The sequence below is a fragment of the Nomascus leucogenys genome, chromosome 5 (genome assembly GCF_006542625.1).
Source record: "Nomascus leucogenys isolate Asia chromosome 5, Asia_NLE_v1, whole genome shotgun sequence".
Classification (NCBI taxonomy): domain Eukaryota; kingdom Metazoa; phylum Chordata; class Mammalia; order Primates; family Hylobatidae; genus Nomascus; species Nomascus leucogenys.
In genome coordinates, this window is record NC_044385.1 from 105108134 (window position 1) to 105123465 (window position 15332).

General features: G+C 35.6%; 1 protein-coding gene across 18 annotated transcripts in view; it reads right to left on the reverse strand.

Annotated features, from left to right (window-relative positions):
• RBM26 (RNA binding motif protein 26) overlaps positions 1 to 15332 on the reverse strand; it is an 87536-nt gene that overhangs the window by 50950 nt on the left and 21254 nt on the right. For all 18 annotated transcript variants that reach the window (XM_030813547.1, XM_030813538.1, XM_030813536.1 and 15 more), the window contains exons 2-5: positions 9268 to 9386; positions 7830 to 7966; positions 2793 to 2881; positions 1587 to 1804 (exon numbers count right to left, since the gene is read on the reverse strand). In XM_030813547.1, the coding sequence (XP_030669407.1) occupies positions 1587 to 1804; positions 2793 to 2881; positions 7830 to 7966; positions 9268 to 9386 (563 nt within the window). The remainder of the gene's footprint in view (positions 1 to 1586; positions 1805 to 2792; positions 2882 to 7829; positions 7967 to 9267; positions 9387 to 15332) is intronic.

The following is a 15332-nucleotide window of genomic DNA, read 5'->3' on the forward strand; positions in this document are numbered from 1 at the left end:
GTCATCCATCTAAAGTTACTACAATGGCTGTTTATTAAGATAAGAACGGATGAGCCAGAAGGAGTTCATATTAAATACGCACAAAGAAATTAACTAGACTATACATATGGTCCTCAGGAAACAGAAAAGAAATTAAAGAGATTAGTTAAGTGAAGTAACATTCCATGAAGCCTAGTATACCTAGATCACAGCAGGGGAAAATTTCTAGGAGTAACAGAATACAGGGCTTATACAGAGGCCATAAATAGTATTAAGAGTAGCAAACAAAGTTTGAGAAAAGGTGTTTTACTGAAAAGTGTTTTAGGTGTTTTACTACAACATCTTACTTTCAATAACATGTACTAGAAGAAAATTATACATGTTGGGAATGACATGCTCTTGCAAAAATATATGTCTGAAATAAAACTTTTTAAACTATTAAAAATAGTTTTGAAGTATAACTGATACATAATAAACTGAACATATTTAAACTGTATAAGTTTTAATCAAGGTATACACCTCTGAAACCAATACCACAACTAAATGATGTACATACTCATCACTTCCAAAAGAATCCTCATGCCCCTTTGTAATCTGTAATCTATCATCCCTCCTTTACTCCATCTCAGGCAACGACTGGCTTTGCTCTCTGTCATCACAGATTAGTTTGCATTTTTAAAAACTTTAGGCTGGGCACAGTGGCTCAGGCCTATAATCTCAGCACTTTAGGAGGCTGAGGCGGGTGGATCACTGAAGTCAGGAATTTGAGACCAGTCTGGCCAACCTGGTGAAACCCCCAACGTGACTACTAAAAATACAAAAATTAGCCGAGCATGGCGGCACTTGCCTGTAATCCCAACTACTTGGGAGGCTGAGGCATGATCATCGCTTGAACTCAGGAGGTGGAGGTTGCAATGAGCTGAAACAGCGCCACTGCACTCCAGCCTAGGCGACAGAGTGATACTCTGTCACGAAAACAAAGACTAAGAAAAAAAATTTTTTAATATACATATGTATTGTTGTCCTGCTTCTTTCACTCAGCATAATTATACTGAGATTCATCCATTTTGTTGGATGTATCAATAGTTCTTTTCTTTTTATCCATGTTATGGTATGGATATACCACAACATGTTTATACATTCACCCCTTGATGGACATTTAGGCTGTTTCTAGATCTGGCTCTTACAAATAAGTCTGCTATGAACTTTTGTGAACAAATATCTGTGTGGACATACACTTTCATTTCTTCCAGGTAAACAGTAAGAAGTAGAATAGCAGACCCATATGCTAAGTGTAGTTTTAACATTTTTACATACTGCCAAAATGTTTTCCAAAGAGTTGCAGCTTATCTACATTCTCACCAACATGGAATAGAATCAGTCTGTATCATTGTGGCTATCCTGTTGAATGTGTAGTGGTAACTGTGATTTTAATCTGCAAGGAATAAAACTTTTAAAGGAATTTTTAAAAAGCATTCTCTAGGACAACAGAATACATCATAATAGAAAAAAATGAAGACAACGCTGACAAAATGTTAAGCAATTTTTAAAAACATTTAAACATGGAGTTTTTCATAATAAAAAGATAACCAAAATATACTATTTACCCCTGCTTCGTGTTCTGCTTCTGCTTCTAGTCCTGCTTCTATCTCTGTCCCTCTCACGAAGCCTCTCTTTACTCCAACTTCGACTTCGACTCCTGCTATAACTGCGACTGCGCCCTCGTCTTCTATTGTACCGGTCTCTGTATGAATCTCTTCGAGGAGGGTTTCGATCATAATCTCTTTTGCGAGAACGATCATCTTTTTTCCTCTCATCACGGCTTCTAAAGAAATATGTGATCACTTTTATACAAATAATTTTTAAGTGACACAGGAAAAAACTAATTAAATGCAAAGGTTATATTTAATTTTTGTAACTTAACTTTTTATCCTACCATCAGACAACTGAAAAAACTGAGCTTAATATTCAGTACTTTAAATTCCTTTTAAATGAAAAACAATCTTTTTAAAGCCTTAACCCTTAGTCTTATTACACATTGGCAACTATACAATTAGGCATCTGTAGATAAAGGCATCTAAACATAAGACTTAGAGTACATATAGAACATACTATCCCGTACATATAATCTCACACTTACAGACATGTATCACATGCATTGTATTCTAAGTGCTTTTGAAGCCTGAATGAGAAAAACAATTTAATCACACTAAATGGAAACAGCAGGCAAAAAAAAAAAGACCCACACATTAAGATTCTACTGGAGGCCGGGCATGGTGGCTCACGCCTGTAATCCCAGCACTTTGGGAGGCCGAGGTGGGCGGATCACAAGGTCAGGAGATGGAGACCATCCTGGCTAACACGGTGAAACCCCGCCTCTACTAAAAATACAAAAAATTAGCCGGGTGAGGTGGCGGGCGCCTGTAGTCCCAGCTACGCAGGAGGCTGAGGCAGGAGAATGGCGTGAACCCCGGGGGGCGGAGCCTGCAGTGAGCCGAGATTGCGCCACTGCACTCCAGCCTGGGTGAAAGAGCAAGACTCCGTCTCAAGAAAAAAAAAACGATTCTACTGGAATCTGAAGTTAGGAATAAAAAAATAAGCAGCTAATATGTCAAGCACTGTTCTAAACTCATTCCCAAGATCTACAAATCTGACCTAGATTTTCGTGGTAGAAACGGACCTAGGTATATTTTCCTAGACCAATAAAAGAGTAGATATTACTTGTCCCTGCATAAAAGATAACCCAAGTCTAAACATTCATATAAAAGATAACTTACATCGAAACACTGAATATGGTTCCATGAACCGCTCACCTATTTTCCCTGTATCGGGAGCTTGACTGGGGAGGACTGTGATTTAGCCTTCTAGAAAACTTCTTCTCTCGCTCTTCCTCCTTAGTGATCTGATTAAAAAAAAAAAAAAAAAGTGTACAAGTTTAGTAGTTATTCCACTGTTAAATAGCCTTAGATAGGGCTGGGCATAGTGGTTTATGCCTGTAATCCCAGCACTTTGGGAGGCTGAGGCGGGTAGTTCACGAAGTTGGAAGTTCGAGACCAGCCTGGACAACATGGTGAAACCCCGTCTCTACTAAAAATACAAAGACTAGCTGGGCACAGTGGCAGGGGCCTGTAATCCCAGCTACCCTGGAAGCTGAGGCAAGAGAATCGCTTGAATCCGGCAGGCAGAGGTTGCAGTGAGCTGAGATCGCGCCAGTGCACACTCCAGCCTGGGCGACAGAGTGAGGCTCTGCCTCGAAAAAAAAAAAAGCCTTAGACACATTACTACTTTAATGACTTTATTAACATTAACATTTAATTAACATTAAATAAAATTTAATTAACATTAAAATTAGTTTATATAATGTAGAAGCAAAATTGTCATCTTCTAAAAGTATCCAAACAAATTTCTCTACTAAGTATAATCATTTAACTATAATGAAATGATTACATTGGTGAGAAAACATTTTAAGCAAGTATGCTCATTTAACATAATTAATGGAAATCCAATTTTATTCCTCTTTCAAAAGTCTAACATACATTCGTGTTTTGGTTTCATGGATTTGGTCTGGTACCAAACACATCAAGGAATATAGGAGAACACATTAGAACTCACCAAGTCATAAATACACACACACACACACACACACACACAAACATATATTTATATATATAAATGTATATTTATATAACATACATATTATATATTTATATATATTATTGTATTTATTAAATATATTGTATATGTTATATATTATATAATATATAATATAAATATATAATATATAATACATATTTATGTTTTATGTATTATATATTATATAATATATAGTAAATTATATATTATATAATATATATAAATTATACAACATATATTATATATAAATATTATATATAATTTATATATTTATATAAAATATATATTTATAATAAATACTTTATATAAAATATATGTAAAATATGTAAAAATATATAAATCTATAAATATATACATATATTATTTATATATTTTTATATATAACATAAATTTATATATAAATTTAAAATATATATAAATTTAAATATATATTATATATAAATATATCTTTTTATATATAATATATAATAATATATAAAATACATATTTTTATATATAATATATAATAATATATAAAATATATAAATATATAAATATGTATATGTTTATGTGTGTATGTATTTATGACTCAGTGAGTTCTAATGTATTTATATATTTATATATAAATATATACATAAATGTTTATTATATATTACTATATAATATATAATATTACATATAATATATTATTTAATATATAATTATATATAATATATATTATTTAATATATAATATCATATATATATATATATCTGGGAAAACAATGTATAAGGTGAAATAGTTCTCCAGTTTCTCACAGCAGCATGACAGCTATATATTTCTGTTTCCTACAAGGTGCCTCCATTCACATTATACAGCTACTAGAAAGCAACCTTGGAAAATATTCTCATTGCTACCTTCTCCAGACTATATTGTTGAGAATAATGGTCCTCAACAATAGGAACGATAAGAATCACTGTTTTTCTAGATAATTAGAAAAAAGGGACTTAGAGGTTAAACAAATTCAGGAAATATTGTGCAAGTGGCTTCTATAAGTAAGATAGGGCTCAAGATTTTGTGTTACTGAGAACCATAAGATATTCTTATGCAGGTAGTCTACGCACAGGGTACACGTGTCCCAGTTTATGCCAGCTGTTCCAGCATCCTTTTGATAAGAGCTTCTGACTGTCAAAATGTGCCACTTTAGGCTGGGCACATTGGCTAACACCTGTAATCCCAGCCATTTTAAAGGCAGAGGTGGGTGGATCACTTGAGGTCAGCAGTTTAAGACCAGCCTGGTCAACATGCTGAAATATCATCTCTACTAAATATACAAAAATTAGCTGGGCATGGTGGCACGCGCCTGTAATCCCAGAAGGGGATTACAGGAGGGATACTCGGGAGGCTGAGGGAGGAGAATTGCTTGAACCCAGGAGGCGAGGTTGCAGTGAGCCGCTATGGCGCCATGACACTCCAGCCTGGGCAATAGAGTAAGACTCCATCTCAAAAAAAAAAAAAAAAAAAAAGTGTGCCACTTTAGATGAGAAATCAAATGGAAATCCTATTAACAGACCAAACTAGGAGAAATAATCTTTAAAGCGTTCTTTCAACAGTTTGCCTTTTTAAATTCAAGTACTTTCGTACTCTTTCCACCTATTCCAGCTCTCCTCCCAGACCAGACAAAAAACCAGGTACTAATACCACCCTTCTGATGCACTCTTTCCCTTCTATTTACTCAATGCACTTTTGCGAGTAATCTAACAGATCACCATATTCCACAGTACATGCCCATCTGCAAACTTTTAGTATAGCCACAGCATTTTAAACGTAGACTGCCATCTGGCATTTCAACAATTCTGAAAGATCAGGGATAAGTATCTCCCACAATTAGTTGAAAAAACAGGAAGTATTATTACATCAATAGATAATAAGACTAAGGCTTTGCTACTAACTCGATTTAGGGGAAGACTACTCAAGCCAAGGGACAGTGATTTACTCAAGATTTTCTGAGAATTAAAGGATATATATATATATATATATAGTGTTTTTTTTTTTGAGACAGAGTTTCACTCTTGTCACACAGGCTGGAGTGCAATGGCGTGGTCTCAGCTCACTACAACCTCTGCCTCCCAGGTTTAAGCGATTCTCCTGTCTCAGCTTCTCAAGTAACTGGGATTACAAGCACCTGCCACCATGCCTGGCTAATTTTTGTATTTTTTAGTAGCGACGGGCTTTCACCATGTTGGCCAAGCTGGTCTCGAACTCCTGACCTAAGGTGATCCATCCGCCTCAGCCTCCCAAAGTGCTGGAATTACAGGCGTGAGCCACTGCGCCCGGCCAAAGTATAAAACAGCAAAAATCTGAAACCAACCCAAAGTTCCACCAGTAGGCAAAACTTGAATAAACCACTGCATTATCTCTATGTTGCATAAGCAATTGCCAACACAATATCCACCGTCCCTTTCTTCCTAACAGAACCCTTATACTGTTAGGTATGAAATAGGTTCAGTTATAAATTACATTTCTGGTCTTCCCAGGCAGATAAAACTGATTGGGACGTTACATGTGGGTATGTGTATATGAAAATATATAAATATACATGTGTGTAAATATATTCAGATAGAGATATAAATATATTTGAGATTACATAATATATATATTTTATTGCATAATAAAATGTATTATTTATATATAATCTGGAAAAAGCATAAAAGGAGAAAAAAACAAAGGTCACAACAGCAACATTTCTTACAATCTCAAAAATGACAGCAGCTGCCATTTACTGACAACCTACCATGTGCCACGTGTGAGAAGTAAAATAATGTATATAAAGCACTTGATTGGTGTTTTATATACATTATTTTACTTATTCCTCACAAGAACCTTTAATATTTCCATTTCACAGCTGAGTAAAATGAGGCTCAGAAAAGTAATGTTTTCAAGGTCACAAACCAGTGATGTGTAGTACCAAAATTTTAACCAAGATTTGTGTGACCTAAAGCTAGGGCTAAATGCAGAAACATAATGGCTTAACTGCCAACAATTATTTTCACTAAAATTATAGTTTTTTTTTTTTTTTGTTTTGTTTTGTTTTTTTTAGACAGGGTCTTGCTCAGTTGCCTAGGCTGCAGTGTAGTGCTTCGATCTGCACCCTCAGGCTCTGGGGCTCGAGCAGTTCTCCCACCTCAGCCCCTCAAGTAGTTGGGACTACAGGCATGCACCACCCCATCACACCTGGCTAATTTTAAAATTTTTTTCATAGAGATGAGGTCTCACTATATAACCCAGACTGGTCTCAAACTCCTGGGCTCAAGCGATCCTCCCGCCTCAGCCTCCCAGAGTGCTGGGATTACAGGCATGAGCCACGCTCACTCTGGCCAAATTATAATCTTTCAACATCAAATTGAAAAGATATAAATTATTAGATGACTATTAAATAAGGGTGAAGAGAGGTTATAAAATACACACAAAAATTTCGGGACCTCTTGAAGTATGAAGTCATTTCCACTGTCCTGTGAAAGTCCTTGTGTTTTACTACCTTAAAAACAGTCCCCTACTAAATACATGTATGACAAAAGCAAACAGACCAATTGTCAACCTAATTATTTTCATAGAACAGATATTAAGACTCTATGTCTGTAAGATATTGTGCAGAGTAAAAGCAGGCCTGACAATACTATCCTTAGAAAGCCAGCATGCTTGTAAGGCTGGCCTTTGGCTGGCTCCTGGGCACTTTGATTTCTCGAGGGTTCCCATTACCCGATAAGGAATGGTTCACTGTGCCTGAATTATTTATGAAACAATATGGTCTACACTGAACATCTGCCCTCCTCCCAGAAGTCTGGAATTTTGATACATACTAGGTAGGCGGTGCCTATGTGACCAGTTCCAAATAAGAACGCAGGGCAGAGTTTCTAAGGAGCTTGCCTAATCCCCATGTGTTGTTACAGTTCACTGCTAGGGGAATTAAGCACATCCTGTGCAACTCTGAGGACTTTGTAAGCTTGTGCTTGTTTTCCACTGGACTTGGCCTCATACACCTTTTACATTTGCTGACTTTGCTTTATATCCTTTTGCTGAAATAAGCCAGGGCCATAAGCATAATTATATGCAGAGTCCTATGAGTCCTCCTAGAAAAATCACTTAAACTGGGAGTGGTCCTGAGGACTCCCAACACAAAGATGTAAAAGATAAAAACTCAGTTTAGTTATTCCTCTTATGTGTTTAAATAACCTGTACGGTATAACACAAATCATTACCTCTTCCTTCTTTATATCTTTTTCTTGGTGTGGAAAAAATTCTACCTTCAGGCTTCCTGATGACGGCTGCTCTGGAGGAGGTAGGTAACTCTTTGTATTCACAGCATCAAAAAGTTTTTCCACAAATATCTGTGTCTCTAAAAATAAAACCAAACACCATAGATTAAAACACATTTGTTAAGATCAATTCCCCTCTTACATATCTCTTATCTCTAATATGATGAAATATACCCTGACTTTTATAAATTAGAAAATATACTAGTACTGGCCGGGTGCAGTGGCTTACATCTGTAATCCCAGCACTTTGGGAGGCCAAGGCGGGTGGATCACCTGAGGTCAGGAGTTCAAGACAAGCCTGGCCAACATGATGAAACCCCGTCTCCACAAAAATTAGCCAGGCATGATGGCAGGTGCCTGTAATTCCAGATACTAGGGAGGCTGAGGCAGAAGAATCACTTGAACCCAGGAGGCGGAGATTGCAGTGAGCCGAGATCGCGCCACTGCACTCAAGATCACACCATTGCACTCCAGCCTGGGTGACAGAGTGAGACTCCATGTCAAAAAAAAAAAGTAAAAAGAAAGAAAATATACTAGTATCAACAGCTTCCCAACCAGTGTGCCATGGCACAAGTCCTGAGGCAATACTGATTCATGCTATTTTCAAGAAGGTAGGGACTGGAATGGTTGCAGCCCTCTGGGCTAGTCACCTCCAGCCATGACTAAGTCTTCTCTATGTCGCCTACTCAGTGTTACAAACACAAACACTATCATAATCTAGATGTGGCAAAGTACAAAAAGCTGAAAAGCAATGTGCTAGGTAAGATTGAAAGCAGTTTCCTAAGCAGTACTAGCTTTAAATAAATAGGCAGTCATTTTCTTAATCTTTTAATCTACGTAAGAAAAAATATCAACATGCTTTAAGAATAAGTACATGGATATTACTGAGAGGTGGCATCCATTTTAAATAAGCTATGGATATACTCAATAATAATACTGTTTATTTAACTGTGTTAAAATTAGGGCTTCTTAGCGAGTTCCTTTAATATTCTGTGGATAAACTTATTTTAAATAACTTTATTTAATTTTTTGTGAGATGAGTCTCACTTTGTCACCCAGGCTAGAGTGCAATGGCGTGATCTCAGCCCACGGCAACCTCTGCCTCCCGGGTTCAAGCAATTCTCCTGCCTCAGCCTCCCAACTGGCCGGGATTACAGGCACCCACCATCATGCCTGGCTAATTTTTATATTTTTTGTAGAGACAGGGTTTCACCATGTTGGCCAGGCTGGTCTTGAACTCCTGACCTCAGGTGATCCACCCACCTCAGCCTCCCAAAGTGCTGGGATTACAGGCATGAGCCACCGTGCCACGCCTTAAATGACTTTTTAAAATATAGTAGTATTTTTAAACCAGTAGTATTTAAACCAGTAGTATTTTTACCTTTCTGAAGAAATACATCCAGCTGATCAATACATAATGCCTTTAACTCTTTTTCACTTTTGTCTTTCTTCACCAAAGCCAGAACATATTTTGCTAGGGCGGATGGATCTGCATCACAGCTAAAGAAAAAAACCAATATTGAAGAAAATTTAGCCAACTGCACATTCTACAAATTCCAGTTACAAACTGAATTAGTGAGAATAATAGTTAAGTGAGTTAATACATGTAAAAAGCACCTGGGTCACAGAGGACCTTGAAGAAATTAAGTTCTCTTTATACTAACACTCCTTAATGCTATGTGTAGCCATTTTATTTCTTAAAAACATACCCATCAGTATATTAAACAGCAAAAAAAGAAAGTCTAGAAATGGATCCAAATGTACTAGGAATTCAGATTTTATAAAAGTGGCATCCAAACCAACTAAGAAGAGATAAATTATGCAATAAACAGTATTGAGGCCAGGCACAGTGAATCAATCCTGTAACGACAGCACCTTGGGAGACCTAGGCGGGCAGATCACTTGAGCCCAGGAGTTCAAGACCAGTCTGGGCAAAATGGTGAAACCCAGCCTCTACCAAAAAAAAAAAAAAAAAAAAAAAAAAAGGCATGGTAGTGTGTGCCTGTAGTCCCAGCTACTCGGGAGGCTGAGGGGGAAGAATCATCTGAGCCCAGAAGTTCAAAGCTCCAGTGATTTGGGATCGCATCACTGTGTTCCAGTCTGGGTGACAGAGTAAGACCCTATCTCAAAAAAAGAAAGAAAATGTATTGAGACAACTTGGCAGTTACCTTTTACAAAATAAACTTGGAAACATATGAGAGGAAAACACAATTTATTTAACCCTGGAGTAAGGAAGACACAAAATCCATTTATCAAAAAAGTAATGTGATTATAAAAAACAAACAAAAAAACCTCAGAATGAAGAGTCAACAAATGAAAAAAAAGCTCAGTTTATCTCATCGCAAAAAGGCTAATTCCCCTAACCCACAGTGTTTTTACCAAGACTAACATTATAAGAGAAAAAAAGACAAAGGATATGAATAGATGCTAAACCATAAAAGAAATAAAAATGACTCTTAAATGAGTAAAAGTACAACCTCACCCATAAGAGAAATACAAATTTAAGTTACACTGAAATATTTTTCAGTTATCAGGTTGGCAAAATCCAATAAATATGAAAATGTATTCTGGTGGCAAGACTAATGAAAACGCAATTGTAAACATGAGCTGCTGTGAGTAAACTGGTAGCTGATAGAGTACTCTGGTAGTATCAAGGTCACAAATGCAATTTACACCTACGAATTTATTCTACACATATACTCACGTGTTCAAAATGACATGTGTACAAGTTATTCACTGTCATATTGATTGTAAAATCAAAAATGTGCACATGTCCATTTAGAGAACTGGAAAAATAAACTGTATTAAAATCCACACAAAAGAATGACATGTAGCAAAAAGATAAAAAGACAGGTAACGAAGTTTTCAACCCTTAAAGAAATCTTCATATCAATTTATTAAATTTAAAATGCAAGACAGAGAAAAGGTTTGTATAGTATTTGTCATTTGTGTTGGGGGAAAAGAGAGAAATCTGGTTTATATATATGTGGAAGGATAAATAAACTACGGCTATTTGGACAGGATGATAGTATGAACTAAGTAAAGGAGGGACAGGGTAAGAAGGGAAAGTTTAAAAAAAAAAACAAACACATAATAATTGTATGTATTCATAGAGTACAACGCGATATTTTAATACCTGTATGCAATGTGTAATGAACAATCAGCATATCTATCACCTAAAACATTTATTTCTTTGTGTTGGGAACATTCAAAATCTTCTCTTCTAGCTATCTGAAAATATATAATCTGAAAATATATAATAAATTAACTATAGTTACCCTACAGTGTTAAACAACACTAGAACTTACTCCTCTAATCCAGCGTAATTTTGTTATCTGTTAACCAACCTCTCCCTATCTCCCTACCACCCTTCCCAGCATTTGGTAACCACTATTCTACTTTCTACTTATATGAGACCAACTTATTTAGCTTCCATATATGAGTGGTAACATACGGCATTAATCTTTCTGTGCCTCGTTTATTTCAATTAACAATGTCAGGACAGAAAATTTTTGATGTCTGAACTATTTTCATCCAATTCAAAAGAATGATATAATTGTTTATAACTAAGCTAAAATTATTATTTAAGATTTTACAAGTTAGAGTAACCAACAATAAAATAATAGCAGTAGTTAATTACTAACACTTACTCAACACCTAGTTTGTGCCATGAACTGCACTTCTAATTTTACATACTATATTGGGCTCTCATTTTACTGATAAAGAAACTGAAGTTCAGAGAAAAGCTAAGTAGACTTCCCAAGACTACATAGCAAGGAGATGAATCAAGATTTAAAACTAAATCTCATACTCCAAAGTCCACATTCTCAACCACCACACTAGACTGCCTCTTACAACAAGGTGCCAGAAACCTGACTTCCAATTTACTTTTTAAACACCTAGAGTTACAGTCACTCCCTATCAACCAAATCGACCAGACATCAACCAAACTAGACATCAAGCTAAATATATTTCAATTTACTGGAAATCATTATGATATATAATATTATTGTGTTTTATTGCAACTGCTGTAAATAAATTCAGTCTACACTGAGTCTAAATGCTGTAATTTAATACTGGTTTGATTGTTGTGGTGAATTTTCAACTTATTAGTGGTTTTTCCACTAACTTACCTGTCATTTTTCAATTCTCTCAACAAAATACCAAATCTATTTCATTTTCACACCATTATTTTTTAAATAGGACATTTTTAAAATGAAATAAAATGTTAGCAGCTAAAAATCTAGAGGAAGGCTTTTGTGATTTTTATAATTATTATGGTCTATAAACCACAGTTTGATAAATCAGCAAGATAGAATTCCAGACATCTTCTGTAGAAGCAATCTGAACTGAATAAAAAACCATTAGCCACAACACATAGACTACCATATACAGTTGTAAATCCTTGAAATAAGCTGAAAGGCAGATGACTTTTTAACATTTGTTAAAAGTTCAAATTATATAGAAGCAGGGGTTATAATTTCACATTTAATGGCAAAACAACTGAATTTGCATTTGGGAGACAATTTTTCTTAAGTCCTACAAGAAGTTCCATTTTTACTTCAATACTTTTGAAAACAAAAAGCTGAGTAAAAAATATGGACCACAGAAATTTAATAATATACTGAAATGTTATGTATCAAGAACAGAAAGGCAAAACGTTACGTTCTCTTTTCTATTTATCTTAAGTGTTATATTATCTGAACATCTAGTAATGATGTTATGCAAAGTCAATTAAACATTCAAATTACCTAATTAAAAAACTATATTCATACAGCAAATTATTTTAAAAAATTATCTCCATGGCTAGCAAGATTGTTCGAGGCACTTTACCAGTTGCCACTGCTGATAAAAGGTTTGTAATTTGAATGGTCTATATATATCTTGTCAGAGCTAGACTTTTCTTTACCCCTGCTATATACTGCTAGCATCCTGAAAATGTGTGAAAGAAAAAGTAGACCTGAAATTGCCTTATAGATCAGGGAAAAAAAGAATCAAGTTTTGAAAAGTACTTCTTAGCTCCCACAAACAACAAAATCTGCCAATAAAGTATGATTCTGATCACCAAGTGCTCCAACTGCAATTACTCTTCTGTGTCTGTGTTGGGGCTGGTGAGGGGGAAGAATACAAACAAAAGCAAAAACTACAAAATAAGGCATGAGATCTAACTTAATAATAGCATTTGTAGAAGGCAAATAGAAGGTGAAAACTTAAGTACTTTAGTAAATGGTTAAGTTAAAGGAAATAAAAGTGTGAAATGGCTGGGGGGAAACATAAATTATAAACATACAATAAAACAGAAAACTGAAAACTAGACAGGAAAGAGTGCTGCTCTCCTACGCAGTAGAGTGTTAGTGCTTTCAGTTCTAGGTGCCACCTTTATAAATGCATAAACAAACTCAAACAGATTCTTAGAAAATGACCAAGATGGTAAATGGATATCATTATTAGATGGTTTTCTAGGGATTCTCAGCCTAGAGAACTGAACTGTCAGAAAGAACTTGGTAAGTCTTCAAATAATTGAAAGGTTCACAAGGAAAAAGGATTACATTTGTCCAATATATCCTCCAAGGAATGTAACTAAAGCCAGTTTTACATTTGTCCAATATATCCTCCAAGGAATGTAACTAAAGCCAGTAAGCAGAAGCAGACAAACAGGTTTTGGCTTAAAATAAGAGATAGGCTTTTTTTCTTTTTTTTTTTTTTTAAATACTCGGAGGCCTCCTAAAGGCAGAACAAACTGCCTGAGGGTTCTCCATCATTAGAATGGTTTCAAGCATAGGCTGAACAGCTCTTGGCAGATAAGCGCTGGATTGGATAGTAAATCCCTCACAAATATCAATGAGTATAATCATTAGGTTTAAATCTGTTCATGAGATACTATGCAAATATATGAAATATAAAATAACAGTAGTCTGTTCAATTACTGATCTACATGTATTAGTAATAGAAAAGCATTTTTTAAAAATTACACTGTAGATAAAATACACACTACAAAAGATCTGAGACATATTAATAGTTACTAAGCGAGAGAATATACATACAAATATATGTCTCACTAGATCAATGGCTCGTTTCTGTCAGGGAATCTTTCATCTTCATATAAAGTTTGGTGAATAAAATAAGAAAATAAGTATGCTGGGTTTAGTGATTATCGTCCAAATATCGCATTCATTATTCAAGCAAATTTTAAAAGCACCTACTCTGTCACTGTTCTATATCCTGAAAATACAACTTTTAGAAACATCACTGTTGCCATGGAATTTACATTGGAGGGTGGGAGGGAGACAATATGCATATTACACAAACATACATTTACAGTATGTATTGTCATGTAGACACGTGCTCCGAGGAAAAATCCAGGTTGAAAGGATAAAGTGTAAAGGAGGAGAAAGGAAGAAAGGTAAGGAGAAAGAAAATAGAGAAGATAAAACAAGTATTATTTAAGATCATCAAGGAAGGACTCTGTTCAAGTTACATATAAACAGGGATCTGAATTTAGATAGGAATGGAAATGTAATGCAAGCATGCTTTATGGCTATCTGGGAAAGAAAAAATTTAAAAAAGCCCAGGCCAAGGAAACCCATCAGAAACAGCCTAAGGCCTACTTGACCTTCTTGACACATATGAGGGACAGGAGTCCAGTGAAATGGAGCAAAGTGAGCATTCACGAACACTGGGGTTTCCAATTTTAATTCTCCAAGGACTTCAAATTAACTGCTTCAGTGAGCTTTGGCAAATTAAATCTCCAAATCACTATGAAGTCATTCACATCAATGATTTTAAAGGCACAAAAATAAAACTTTGTCAATTCCTGAATATACTGTGTTAAGGATACAGCTAATAAAGTTCTTTTTTTTTTTTTTCATTTCATTTTTTTAGAGACAAAGTCTTGCTGTTACCCAGGCTGGAGGGCGGTGGTGCAATCATGGTTCACTGAAGCCTTGAACTCCTGCCAAGAGATCCTCCCACGGCTGCCGCCCCAGTAGCTAGGACTACAGGTGCACACAACTACACCTGGCTAATTTTTGTTTGGGTGTACAAATAGGGTCTTGCTCTGTTGACCAGGCTGGTTTTGAACTCGTGGCCTCAAGTGATCCTTCTGCCTTGGCCTCCCAAAGTGTTGGGATTTACAGGTGTGAGCAATGTGACCAGCTGGCATCTTTGCTTTTAAAAACAGTTCAGTTGGAGACTTCCAGCTTCATGCATAACCTTTAAAAGCATAGAAGTGACCATCTAAGAAGGCCATTCTCTTCCAACTATATCTGGGGTGGAGAGGGAAGTACACACACTAAAGTTACAGAAGCCAAAATAATACAGAAAATCAAATGTTATAATAAAATATCTTTAAAAACTAAATATTCTTAATAAGAAACAAATCACCTCCAGAAATAAAGGTTGTACTAATCCCCCAACACACCCACAGTGTGTTTTAGTTTTTCAGAT